This window comes from Juglans regia, chromosome 16, assembly GCF_001411555.2.
Source record: "Juglans regia cultivar Chandler chromosome 16, Walnut 2.0, whole genome shotgun sequence".
Classification (NCBI taxonomy): Eukaryota; Viridiplantae; Streptophyta; class Magnoliopsida; order Fagales; family Juglandaceae; genus Juglans; species Juglans regia.
Window position 1 is genome coordinate 2,789,236 of NC_049916.1, and position 13,598 is coordinate 2,802,833.

Consider the following 13,598-nt stretch of genomic DNA (forward strand, 5'->3'; position numbering starts at 1 on the left):
CTTCGTTTGGTTACCTAACTCATCTCAATTCATCTTAACTCATTATTATAATTTTTTAAAATTTTAACATAAAATATAATAAACAATTCAACTTTTTCAAATCTAAAAATAATAATAATATTAAAAAATAATATTCTAATAATATTTTATCATTTCAACTCAATTCAATTCAACTCACTTTAACATCCAAACACAACTTTAGGATAGTTTGGAAATCAAATCAAATTTAACTTATTTTAATTTATTATTATAATTTTTTAAAATTTTAATTCATTATTATAATTTTTTAAAATTTTAATATAAAATATAATAAATAAATTTATTTTTTAAAATTTTAAAATAATAATAATATTAAAAAATAATATTCTAACAATATTTTATCATATCAACTCAACATCTAAACACAGCTTTAATATCAAATATAAGTGTATTATATATATATATTTGATATAGGTGTATATATATATTTAAAATTATTATAAATATAAAAAGATTACATAAAAATAAATTTATAAATTGACGTGATTTCACGCAATCTGTTAGATCTATTTTAAATTAAAAATAATTTTACAATTTAACATATTACATCAAAATATATCAATTTATAAATTTATTTTTATATAATTTCTGTGTAATTAAAATATTTTTTATTTTGTTTTATAGCAAACTCTAATTCGTGCCACATCAGCATAAAATAAATTTGACTAAATTCTTTTAATAATGCTAAATATATTAATGTGCGTAAAATAATTGAGCCTATTATTAAAAAGTATATTTTTTATTTTTATTTTAAATTTATTTAATTATTTTATCAAATGTGTATGTTTTATATATTTTAAAATTTTATAAATCATTGTCGGTATTTCTCCATCCGAGATTCTAATTTTATATTTTATAATAAAATTTTAATTTAAAATGACCAAAAAGGGCACTCTCTCCAGTCGTTTTCATGATCGAAGTAAGTACATGCCATCAGCTTTGAATCTTATCTATCTCATGCAGTGGATGCTTACGTGGACAAAGCGACTCCCAAAACGATCGTAGCGAAGTATTAGGCTGATGCGGAACGTGCCAAACACACACGTGTCACGCTCTTGCTGCCGCTCCCACGTCTTGGTTTTCATCCTCACGTGTCATCATCCGAGAAGGTCCAGTCTTTTAGGAGAGAACAATAGTATTTAATTATTTATCTTTTTTGACTTTTATGCACATAGTCGTTTCACGAATACAATGACACATTGCCCTTCAAACACATTATAAGGTTGCGTTTGGATGTTGAAATGAATTTAGTTGAGTTGAGTTGAGATAATAAAATATTGTTAAAATATTATTTATTATTATTATTACTATTTTAAGATTTGAAAAAGTTGAATTATTTATTATATTTTATATTAAGATTTGAAAAAGTTGTAATGATAAGTTGAGAGGAGTTTTAATTCCAAACGTACCCTAAGACGGTGCTATTTGAACTGCTATTAGCTGGAGTTTTCATGAGGTATAATTGATTTTTTTTAATTATTTATATATATATATATTAATATTTTTAAATATTTTGTAAAAAATAAAAAAATCAAAATATTATTAAAAAATATTTTCTTAATCACAAAATAAAAAAAAATTAAAAAATAAAATAAAAAATCACAGCAATAAAATATAACGATTGAATGGAACAGTGAGAGTAGCGTTTTTCTTTTAATAATGAAACAAAGTCTCGTTTTGATTCAGAGTTGATCTCAATTTATCTTATTTTATTTCATCTAATTATTACAATTTTCTTAAATTTTTATATAAAATATAATAAACAATTTAAATTTTTCAAATTTTAAAATAATAATAATATTAAAAAATAATATTCTAGTAATATTTTATTCAATTTTCAACTTTTATCTTAATTCATTTCATATCTGAATCCAAACTAACCCAAAGTCTTTTCATGTAATGACTATTATGGGTTTGTATGTTTATAAACTCAGCATTATCTATTCCATTTATAAAAGAAAAATGGTTTGACTTTGATACGTGGGAATTAAATTGTTTAATGCGAGACGTATTCTATATTCAATACAAAATAATAAACGTCCTTTGTTTGACATGTCCACCCAAGCCAATTCCTTTATAAAAGATTCTTATATGTATTCGTACCATTTTTTTAAGTGCATTCTAATTCCCTCTCCAATTCACTAAAATCAATTCATTTCTCACTTCACAAAATAGTTGGAACTGATCTTGATTTCGCTACCATTGCTCTCCAAATTCAATTGGTAAACTTCACTTTTTATCTAGCTCTTTAAGATCCGTCGACTAGTTTATCTGAAATAAAGAGAATTCTAGATAGAAAAAATCTTGCTCTCTTGTTTGATGTCAGTACCAATTTGGACATATGTTAAATTAGAAAAAAAAAAAAAAAATTTGTGAAATGTAGTGTTTTGAAAAGGTATCAAGTTAAATAAAAGATTATTTCTTAATTAAAATCGAGGTAAACTTTTATATGGTTGATGTGGTCAACGTGAAAGCAGTAAAGAAATTTGTCTCATTTGAATAGTGAGATGAGATGATTTTATATAAAAATTAAAAGTCAAATAAAATATTATTAGAATATTAATTTTTAATGTTATTATTATTTTAAAATTTTAAAAAATTAAATTATTTATTTTATTTTATGTTAAAATTTTAAAAAATTATAATAATGAGATGATATTGTTTCGGTATTTAAATAATGTCTTATTTTATTCTCTCTTTAAAGAAAGTGGTATAAGTGGCATCAATGCCACATGGCCAATAATATTAAAGTAAAGATAAATTTTATGTATTAACTGCAATTTATTTTTATATTATATATTTATAATTTACTTTTATAAGATATATGATAGTAAATAGTAATGATAATAGAGTATGGATGTAAGGTAACGAGTAGTATAATAGAATAAAAGTTTCGACTTTTACCTGCCCCAATATGGCAATATGGAAACTTCCCTTTGCGCCTTCCCCGTTCTCGTTGAACTTGAGGCCTGAGTAGTACATAATACAAAGAAACAAAGCGAGAGAGACCGCAATAGGCACATGGCTAGAGAGAGAGAGGGGGGCGAGAAATCTAGCGAAGTCGGAATGAACTTTAGGGTTTTGAGAACCTGAATCCGAAATCTGAAACGAAACAAAAATGGCGACGCCATTTCCAGGTCTCCAGCACCGAGACGGAGGTGGAGCCGTGACTGTAATGTCGGGCCCGGTGAACCCCATCGACCCTTCAACGTCCAAGGCATGGGTGAAGAACGACCCGGAACTCAAGCCCCCGATCCTAATCTTCTTGTTCTTCCACAAGGCCATCCGCTCTGAGCTTGAGGGGCTCCATCGTGCTGCCGTGGTTTTCGCTTCCGGCGGCGGCGATATCAAGCCGTTGTTGGAGCGGTACCGTTTTCTCCGAGGCATTTACAAGCACCACTGCAATGCGGAGGACGAGGTGTGCATGTTACAATTGTTTCAGATTGGAAGTCTTTCAGATAAATGTTCACCTCTGTATGTTTGCTTATTTTTGTTTTCACGTTTGCTCAGTTTTGAGGGTTTAGGCGTTGCGATTATTCAATTTTATTTCATTTGTGGTTTTCTATGCGCATAATTTATTCAGTTAATTTACAAATTTGATGAGTATCAAAGCTATGGTATCCGAAATTTACTTGTTTCGTAGTGGTAAAATTATCATCGAACTGAAGGCTTTGATTGATGTTGTTGGCGGCTCGATTCTCTTCTCATTTTCTTAATTCGTTTTTGTGGAATGTGAGCTGCATGTAAAAGGATAGAAGTTGCGTTCATTTATGTTCATTCGTGTCTCCAAATAAATTTGTGGGTATAGCTTCCTCACTAAGAAGGGAGAGTACCAGACATTTTTTTGATAAGTAGAGAGGATACCAGACATACTACGTGGCTGGGTCAATATATTACTATTTTTGGATTTCCAAAGATGGTCTTGGTAATAACTACCATCTATTTGTATCTATGCCTCTTGGTATGCAATCTGCTGGATAAGAAAGTAAGCTTTGATCGGAAGAAAATATGTTTGCTTGTATTTCTCTCATTTATTAACATATAATCGCATGGAAGATTCAACTTTCTTGTTATATTTAGGACCATTGATATCACTAATTTCTAACCGTGCTACAGGGTTTTGCTTGGAAGAAAATATTTTTGGTTTTAAATTAGACTTCTTTTTATATTTGGGACCATCAGTTGTCCCTCATTTCTAACGGTGCACATGTCTACCAAAGTTTGTTGGTTCATTTTGCATCTTTAGAACAAGTTGCAAGTACAAGTAAAGAAAGGTGTTGCCTTTGAACAAATTACATGTTGCTCCCACAAATTTGGTTCGACAAAGGTTTGAGAGAACGGGTGTTAAACAATAAATGTACACTTTTTCTCATTTTACATGGAGTTTATTTGACTCAGGGCCATTTGGTTTGCATTATGGGTTACACCAATGAGGTTTGATACTTTTTCTGGACTCACATTCCTAATTTTTCTCTAATTTAGTAAATGTGCTATTTTTACCAATTGTATGAGGGGTTTTGAGAACTGGTTCATGTAGGTGGACACTGAATCCAAGTCTTGGTATTCATAGTGTTTTGGCAAACAGCTTCTGGTCTTAATTCTATATAATTCTATTATATAATTTATCCATAGGTCTCTCAATAAACATCTATAATAAAAGATTTCCGCACTTTGGCCTAGCTGTTGACCATGGAATGAATGTCCAAGCTTTAAGAATTGCAGTCACCTCAATTGATTATTTTTTACATCGTTTAAGGCTTTGTAATTGGATAATTCCATTTTATTGTATACATGTGGAGGCACACCTTACATGTGGTTGTATTGGGCAGTTCTTGGTTCACCTTTGCAATGTTTTTTATTTTCAGATGCCTTACATCTCTTAAGATATTATTACATCTTTTATAGATCTGAAATTGTAGGTCATCTTTCCAGCTCTAGATATCCGTGTGAAGAATATTGCCCGAACTTACTCCCTAGAACATGAGGGAGAAATTGTTCTTTTTGATCAGTTGCTTTCTCTACTGGAGTCAAATATGCAAAGTGAAGAAAGCTATAGAAGGGAGTTAGCCTCTTGTAGTGGAGCTCTTCAAACATCAATTAGCCAGCATATGTCCAAGGAAGAGGCGCAGGTATTTATTATCTCATTTTTCTAATGATAGCTTTGCTTCATTATCATCGCAGTCTAGGATGTGCTCTGTTGGATTTGATGAATGTTAAACTATAAATTTGAAAATATACAATCAATCATGTGTACTGGATTCATCACATATATAAAGAGAGAGGCTTTGTATACTTCCTGTATACTTGGGCTATGCCTATTTCAACATCAATAAAATATCTTCTTACTTAATAAAAAAAATAGAAAGAGAGAGGCTTCTTCTTCTCTTGTTTCAACAGTTTCTTTCTTCTGTACATGATGTAATATATCCCAAACATGTCTATAATTTGTATCAGGCACCTGTGATTTTCAAGCGCAGATGCCTGCTGCAATTTTTTCTTTTACAACATATGAATGATTCTGGAACCTAACAACAAGCTATTGAACTATGGCCTACTTTTTCCTTAAGGCTTCTTGCCCAAGGTTTAGTACTCATCACTACTTGCATGCTAAGACAGAATTTTGCACTTGTTTTTGGAATCTATCTGAACATCATTTGTTTCCATCTACTTCTGTCTATGTTTGGATGAAAAAGTATGGTGGGGAAGAGAGTTGTTTAAGGATCCCTTCTCCTTTCCATGTCTCATTCCATGTCCATCCAAATCATCAAGAGTAAAGTGTTTCCCCTTTCTTTTCCTCTATCTCTAAACGCAATGTAAGTTGTAGAAAATTCAAAATTAGTGGTGGTTAACTCCCTCCAACTTCTCTGCATGTGAAGATTATGTATTGCTCTCGATGGACTTGACAGTCGATAATGAGCTCTCTGCATATTACTCAAAAGTCTTTGGGATGGTGTGTTGAAATAAGTTTGGACGTCACCATTTGTTTTGTTTGGCAGGTTTTCCCCTTGCTCATTGAGAACTTTTCAATTGAAGAGCAGGCCAATTTGGTGTGGCAGTTTCTTTGTAGCATTCCTGTGAACATGATGGCAGAATTTCTCCCATGGCTTTCTTCCTCTATATCATCTGATGAACGTCAGGATATGCACAAGTGTTTGTGCGAGATAATCCCAGAAGAGAAGCTTCTTCAGCAGGTGAGGGCTCCTATTGGTGGTATTTCATTTCGAATGGTTTTTATGAAAAGAGTATGCTAACTTTATCTTGTCTAAAGTGAAGGTTGTATTTGCTTGGATTGAAGGGGAAACTGTCTCTGAAATGCGTAAAAGTTGCAAAGATGATCTTAAGGTCAGATGTCAAGATTCCAGGATTAGCACCTTTATCAGTCAAACTGAACAAGGGCATGGTGCATGTGAATCTTTAAAAACCAGTAAAAGGAAGTATATGCAGCTAAATCTTGATCATACAAAACCCAGTATGTCTTGTCCTATAGATGAAATATTGCTTTGGCATAATGCAATAAAAAGAGAGTTGGATGATATAGCTAAGGTGGCTAGGACAATCCAAATATCTGGAAAATTTTCTGATCTACTTGCATTCAACAAGAGGCTGCAATTCATTGCAGAAGTCTGCATCTTTCACAGGTTTGGTTTTATGCGGCGCTCCTATTTTTAATTAATGGAACATATGAGTCCCCGAGGCCTGAATATAATCTTTCAATTGTGCTGTATTTAATGAGCCCTTGTGGAGAAGGACTAGGAATTTCGATGTAGCAGTCCTTGGTAGCATGGCCTAGTGGAAGTCTTGAACCTGTTTTTATTCTTAAAAGATCTTTTCCAAGTATGGAAGACTTCAAGCAGTGAGGGACACCATTTGCCATCCAAACGGCAACAGGAAATGCCAAAAAAAAAAAAAAAAGAATAAAAAGAAAGAAAGAAAGATTAGAATGAATGATTCTTAAATGAGAAATGATATTTGCAGTTATATAGTGCGTAAGCGCCGCGCACTCCTTTTGAAAAAAAGTGAGTAAATATGAGACCCACATGAAAAAATTAATTTTTTAATGGTGGATCCCACTCTTTTTCAAAAGGAGTACGCGACGCTTGCAAAACGCATGATTGTATCTAGCATTACTCTTGTTAGAGACTTAGAAATGAGCTCGTTTGGGTTACTTTTCATCATGCAGGGGCAGAACTCCCTCAAAGTGCTTGATTTAGGGTACGTTTGGATAGTGAGAATACTTGAGAATTGTTGAGAATATTTATAAATAATTATAAGTAGAGATTGAAGTGAGTTTGTGGCTTCCGTTGAGAGTATTTTGAATTGTTTGGATGTGTGAAGTATGTTGAGTTGTTGACTTTTAGATAGGTAGTTAAAAAAAGTGTGGATCCCATAAATATTATAGTGATTTTATTATAATGATTTTTTAATATTAATAAATATTGTAGTGATTTTATTTGATTTTTATATATAATAATGATAAATATTATAATGATTTTATTTTTAATTTATATATAATAGTTATTAAAATTATAATAATTTTATTTTCATATATATAATACTGATAAATATTATAGTAATGTTATTTTTTATTTATATATTATAGTGATTTTATTTTTTATTTATATATAATAGTGATAAATATTATAGTGATTTTATTTTTTATTTATATATTATAGTGATAAATATTATAGTAATTTTATTTTTTATTTATATATTATAGTGATTTTATTTTTTATTTATATATAATAGTGATTTTATTTTTTATTTATATGTTATAGTGATTTTATGTTTTATTTATATATTATAGTGATTTTATTTTTTATTTATATATTATAGTGATTTTATTTTTTATTTATATATTATAGCGATAAATATTATTGATTTTATTTTTTATTTTTATTTAATAGTGATAAATATTATTGATTTTATTTTTTATTTATATATAATAGTGATAAATATTATAGTGATTTTATTTTTATTTATATATAATAATAATAAATATTATAGAATGTTTGTGAATAGTTATGAGTAGAGATTGAAGTGGGTTTGTGGGTCCCATTGAGAGTATTTTAAGTTGTTTGGCATGTGGAGTATTTCTAATAGTACGAGAATACTTTGAAAGTGTTGAGGTATTTTCGTTACCCAAACGCAGCCTAAGTATTCAAGAGTTTCTGGATATGATGAGGTTTTATGTTTTAGCTTTCTGCCTTCATGGATTCTTGGGTTCTTTTGAACTTTTTTTTTCATTGAACCTTGGATAAAGAAAGCAATACTAATTTGTAGTGGAGGGTCACATAACAATTACATACGCTTTCTTGTTGGATATGTAATGAGTGCCTGCATTTCATTAAATGTGCTTCTCTTGCTCTCTGTCTGTAGCGTTGCTGAGGACAAAGTTATATTCCCTGCTGTAGATGCAAAACTCTCTTTTGCTGAAGAGCATGCAGAACAAAAAATTCAATTTGACAAGCTTAGGGGGCTGATTGAAAGCATCCAAAGTGCAGAAGCCAACTCAACTTCTGCTGAATTTTGCACAAAGCTGTGCTCACATGCTGATCAAATAATGGACACCATACAGAAGCACTTCCATGAAGAGGAAGTTCAGGTGAGTACAGTTCCATGAATGGCTATTAGCTGAGCCCAGGGGAAGGGGACATTCAGTTAAACCATATTCTGAAATATTTATGCGCATTGTGCCTATGATTTGATGCAATTTTATCAGCATTGAAGGCTTAAAATACATGGTCAAGCGTCCTAGCTGTGTTAAAAGTTATCTAACAAGTACTTTGCAGGTTCTTCCACTCGCTCGAAAGCATTTTAGTGACAAAAAACAGCGAGAACTTCTGTATGAGAGCTTATGTGTGATGCCCTTGAAATTGATTGAGTGCGTCTTACCATGGCTGGTAGGATCAGTTGGTGATGAAGCAGCTAGGTCACTTCTTCATAACATGTATATGGCAGGTTCAATATCCATTCTCAAAATTTTCTTTTTCAATGATATGGACAAGTTCTGGACAAATTATGTAGTCTCCTTGTTATTGGTTCCTAACTCATAGAGTTGTTATCTGATGCAGCTCCGGCATCCAATTCTGTGCTGGTCACACTTTTCTCAGGCTGGGCATGTAAAGGTCGTTCAAGAAATATGTGCTTGTCTTCGAGTACAATTGGTTGTGGCTCAGCTGGGTTCATGACAGGAATAGAAGAATACGTTAAGGAACCACTTTGTGCATGTGCCTTGTTGTCTTCTGCCGAGCAAAAACCTCCAATCACTCAAGAAGAAGATGAAAATAGAAGGCCAGTCAAACGTGTAAACACAATACCAGGGGAAGGCAGTGATGCTTGTCACTTTTCAGGAACTGCAACCATTGAATCATCTTGTAGCAATCAGTCTTTCTGTGTCCCTGGGTTAGGAGTGAATGACAAAAATCTAGGAGCGATCTCTTTAGCTGCAGGAAAGTCTCTACGCTCCCTTTCTTTTAGTCCTGCTCCTTCTCTAAACTCAAGTATTTTTAACTGGGAAATAGATGTAGCCTTTGCCAATGCTGGATCTGCAATGCGACCCATTGATAACATATTTAAATTTCATAAAGCCATTCGCAAAGACTTGGAGTATTTGGATGTTGAATCTGGAAAGCTTAATGATTGTAATGAGACCTTTCTTAGGCAGTTCACTGGCAGATTTCTTTTTTTATGGGGTTTATATAGAGCTCACAGTAATGCAGAGGATGATATAGTATTTCCAGCACTAGAATCTAAAGAGGCTCTTCATAATGTGAGCCACTCATATACTCTGGACCACAAACAGGAAGAGAAACTATTTGAGGATATTTCTTCTGCGCTTTCTGAGCTTACTCAACTGCATGAGCACGTGAATGGTAAAAACTTAGCGGATCATTTAGCTGGAAAAAACTTTATCCCTTCTGATCACAATAATATTATGAGAAAGTATGATGAGCTCTCCACTAAGCTTCAGGGCATGTGCAAATCCATCAGAGTGACATTGGATCAACATGTTTTCCGTGAAGAACTTGAATTGTGGCCACTGTTTGACAGACATTTTTCAGTTGAAGAACAGGACAAAATTGTGGGTAGAATAATTGGTACTACCGGTGCAGAGGTCCTTCAGTCGATGTTGCCGTGGGTTACTTCTGCTCTTACTCATGAGGAGCAAAGTAAAATGATGGACACATGGAAGCATGCAACTAAAAATACAATGTTCAGTGAGTGGCTTAATGAATGGTGGGAAGGAACTTCTGCTGCATTTCCACATACAACAACATCCAGGAGTAGCATTTCACTAGGTTTGTGCAGTGTTTTTGTTAGTTATGCTTTTGTGATTTTATTTTATGGTCTTATCATCTCTAGAGGTGCCATTATAAAATCTAAGTGTGCTGTAGATTTCACTTTGTTAGAATTCCTTCTTATGAGTTCAAAATTTACTATATTAGGCACTGATGCCTATGAAAGCTTGGACCACAGTGATCTCACTTTCAAGCCTGGATGGAAAGATATATTTAGGATGAATCAAAATGAGCTTGAATCTGAAATAAGAAGAGTTTCTCAGGATCCAACTCTTGATCCGAGAAGAAAAGCATATCTTACTCAAAATCTTATGACCAGGTCAGTTTATGCTGTGACCCAAACTTACATCCAACTATTTATATTAATATGCTTTTTCATGTTCTGATATATATTACTGGGTTATGGTAGTCGGTGGATAGCATCTCAGCAGAAGTTACTTCAGGAAACAGAAGGTGAAAGCTCAAATTCAAGAGATATACTTGATTGTGCTCCGTCATATTGCGATCCAGAGAAACAGTTACATGGGTGTGAGCATTACAAAAGAAATTGCAAACTTCGTGCTGCTTGCTGTGGCAAGTTATTTACCTGCAGGTTCTGCCATGACGAAGTCAGTGACCACTCGATGGATCGGTAAGTTTGCACCTTATATATTCTGATTGGTTATCACTGGAATCCTATATGTGATGTTTTATTTTTTTAATATGAATTCATTTGCAGGAAGGCTACAGCTGAAATGATGTGTATGCAGTGCTTGAAAATTCAGGATGTTGGACCAGTTTGCTCAACTCCTTCCTGTGGTGGACTCTCGATGGCAAAGTACTATTGCAGTGTTTGCAAATTTTTTGATGATGAAAGGTCATTTTTTGTTGCAACTTTTTCCTCCCTAATTATCATTAATGAAATCAGGTTTTAGTTTTTTCAGAGTAGTAGAGTTGGTTAGATGCTTTGGCAGAATGCTAATTTTTTGGAGTGGAATTGAGGTCTTTGAGGGATTCTGTTTTTATTTGTTATTTTTTGCAGGTGGGGTAGGGCAGAACTGTGGGTTTTGAGTTGAAATTATATATTGTCCGAATGTAGAGTGCATCTTTATCATTTTTTTCCTTCTTGTTAAATCATTGTCTTTGTGTATGCATAATTTTGATTGATTGCAGATTTGGGGGTATTTTTTTGATAAATATGTGTGGATATGTGTGGATACATGTTACGTACTGAATGCAGTCAATTTACTTTTTGATAAGTTTTGGTGTTATAGTTTCCACAGTAACAGAACTACTTTTTTCGATAAATATGGTAACAGACTACCATTTAGGCCGTATGAATATGATAAATGTTGGTTCAGTTCAGTTTAGTACTTTTTTATTTATGAGTGTAGTAAACTTAACTCATAAAAAAAAGTTTAGTACTCAGATTCAATTGTTTTTAGTCAAAAAAGAAGATTTTCTGAAGTGAATTTCTTTTTTTTCCCTATATTTTTATTTCAGGACAGTATATCATTGCCCTTTCTGCAATTTATGCCGTCTTGGGAAGGGGCTTGGTATTGACATCTTTCATTGCATGACATGCAATTGTTGCCTGGGAAGAAATTTAGTGGATCACAAGTGCTGGGAGAAAGGTTTGGAAACCAACTGTCCTATTTGCTGTGATTTTATGTTCACATCAAGTGCGAGTGTCAGAGCACTCCCATGTGGTCATTTTATGCATTCAGCTTGCTTCCAGGTCTATATTTTATTCCATTATCAGCTTTGGTTCCTGTACTGAAATTTTGCTCCAACTTTTGGTGTCTATATAAAGAAAACAATTTTTCCAGTGCTTAATGTTATATTCCACTTCCTCATTCATTATGCCAGGCATACACTTGCAGCCACTATGTTTGCCCAATTTGTAGCAAATCTTTGGGAGATCTGGCGGTAAGTGAACTATTTTAACACTAATTAATCTATTGTTCCAATAATGGAAGGTTCATTGATGAGACCTTTTGGGCAACGCATTATCAACTTGCTATTTCCTTTTTTTTTTTTTGTACTTAAAATTAGAATGATTTGATCTTAATGGCGTACAGGCTTGGAGTTTTCATTATATAATTTAATAAAAAGTCCTCATATTATTGGTCTTTTATGTCTCTCACAACTGTATGACTTCTGCTTATGGGCTAACTTCCGACCAGTGTTCAAGTGCCTTGTAAATGGTCATCAGGATAAGAACAAAAGCTCAAGGGGGATGCTTTAAGCTTTCAAAATGATACTTGGGCTATGCCGCCTGTTCTTATGAATAAAATTCTTAATTACCTATAAAAAAAAGTATTAAAAAAGATCTATGCTTGGTGTTGACTTTATATGCTAATGTCTGGATGATACACATATGATGGGCGTAGGAGTGAAACTGATTGATTAGCAAGTACCATCAATATTCGTACTTGGTTAGAAGTGAAGAACGCACGGTTTTGCATCAAAGTGTGTGTGTGTTTCATTTTTGTGGTTATAACGCAACATTCAGCTAAACATAAAAAACTTACACTTATCTGCTTTCTGGGCTGGGCACATTATAAATTTGAGTTAGACTAATTTGTTAGGATTGTATGGAGGTTTGACAGTAACCATATCATCTGCAGATAGAAGTTAGAAAGAATAGATATACATAAAATTTTAATTTTTATGTGATCCTAATTACATGTGTATGCACGGCTACATGTGTTTTCATTTTTATTTTTGCGTCATCAGGTTTACTTCGGCATGCTTGATGCTCTATTGGCTTCCGAAGAACTCCCCGTTGAATATAGGGATCGCTGCCAGGTAACATTCAGACTTCTTTTTTCCTTCAAAATCTTTGGTAACCTTATCAAGATATCATTGTTTAGTGTTTACCGAGTGTTAAAGGCGACCAATCTTGGTATATACAGGATATACTGTGCAATGACTGTGATAAGAAGGGGACAGCACCCTACCACTGGCTACACCACAAGTGTGGGTCTTGTGGATCCTATAATACCAGAGTAATTAAGATTGATTCCAGTTCTTACTGTTCAGCTTCAAACTAGGGAGGGCATGTGTCTCTTTCCCCCATGGTTTTATCTTCGAATGTAAATACTTTCGGTGGCGCTGCCACTTTTACATGGTTTTGTAAAGCAACATGCATAAAATGGTGAATTTTAGTTGTTCTACTTGTACCCCATAACTGGTGAGCATTCCCAACATTATAAGGTCGGCGGCTGGTTTGATCCCCAATATTTGAAGGTTGGTGGATTTTTGTTCCTTATATATATA

At 33.0% G+C, this 13,598-nt stretch overlaps 1 protein-coding gene across 1 annotated transcript; it reads left to right on the plus strand.

The window, feature by feature from the left end:
* The first annotated feature begins 2,969 nt into the window (after positions 1–2,969).
* LOC109012489 (zinc finger protein BRUTUS-like) lies at positions 2,970–13,598 on the plus strand. The gene is made up of 14 exons (XM_018994161.2): positions 2,970–3,457; positions 4,959–5,168; positions 6,036–6,230; positions 6,313–6,677; positions 8,416–8,641; positions 8,829–8,997; positions 9,111–10,337; positions 10,485–10,656; positions 10,747–10,968; positions 11,056–11,193; positions 11,820–12,054; positions 12,186–12,245; positions 13,056–13,127; positions 13,235–13,598. The coding sequence occupies exons 1-14, from the start codon at positions 3,158–3,160 to the stop codon at positions 13,370–13,372; spliced, it is 3,729 nt and encodes a 1,242-aa protein (XP_018849706.1). The 5' UTR covers positions 2,970–3,157; the 3' UTR covers positions 13,373–13,598.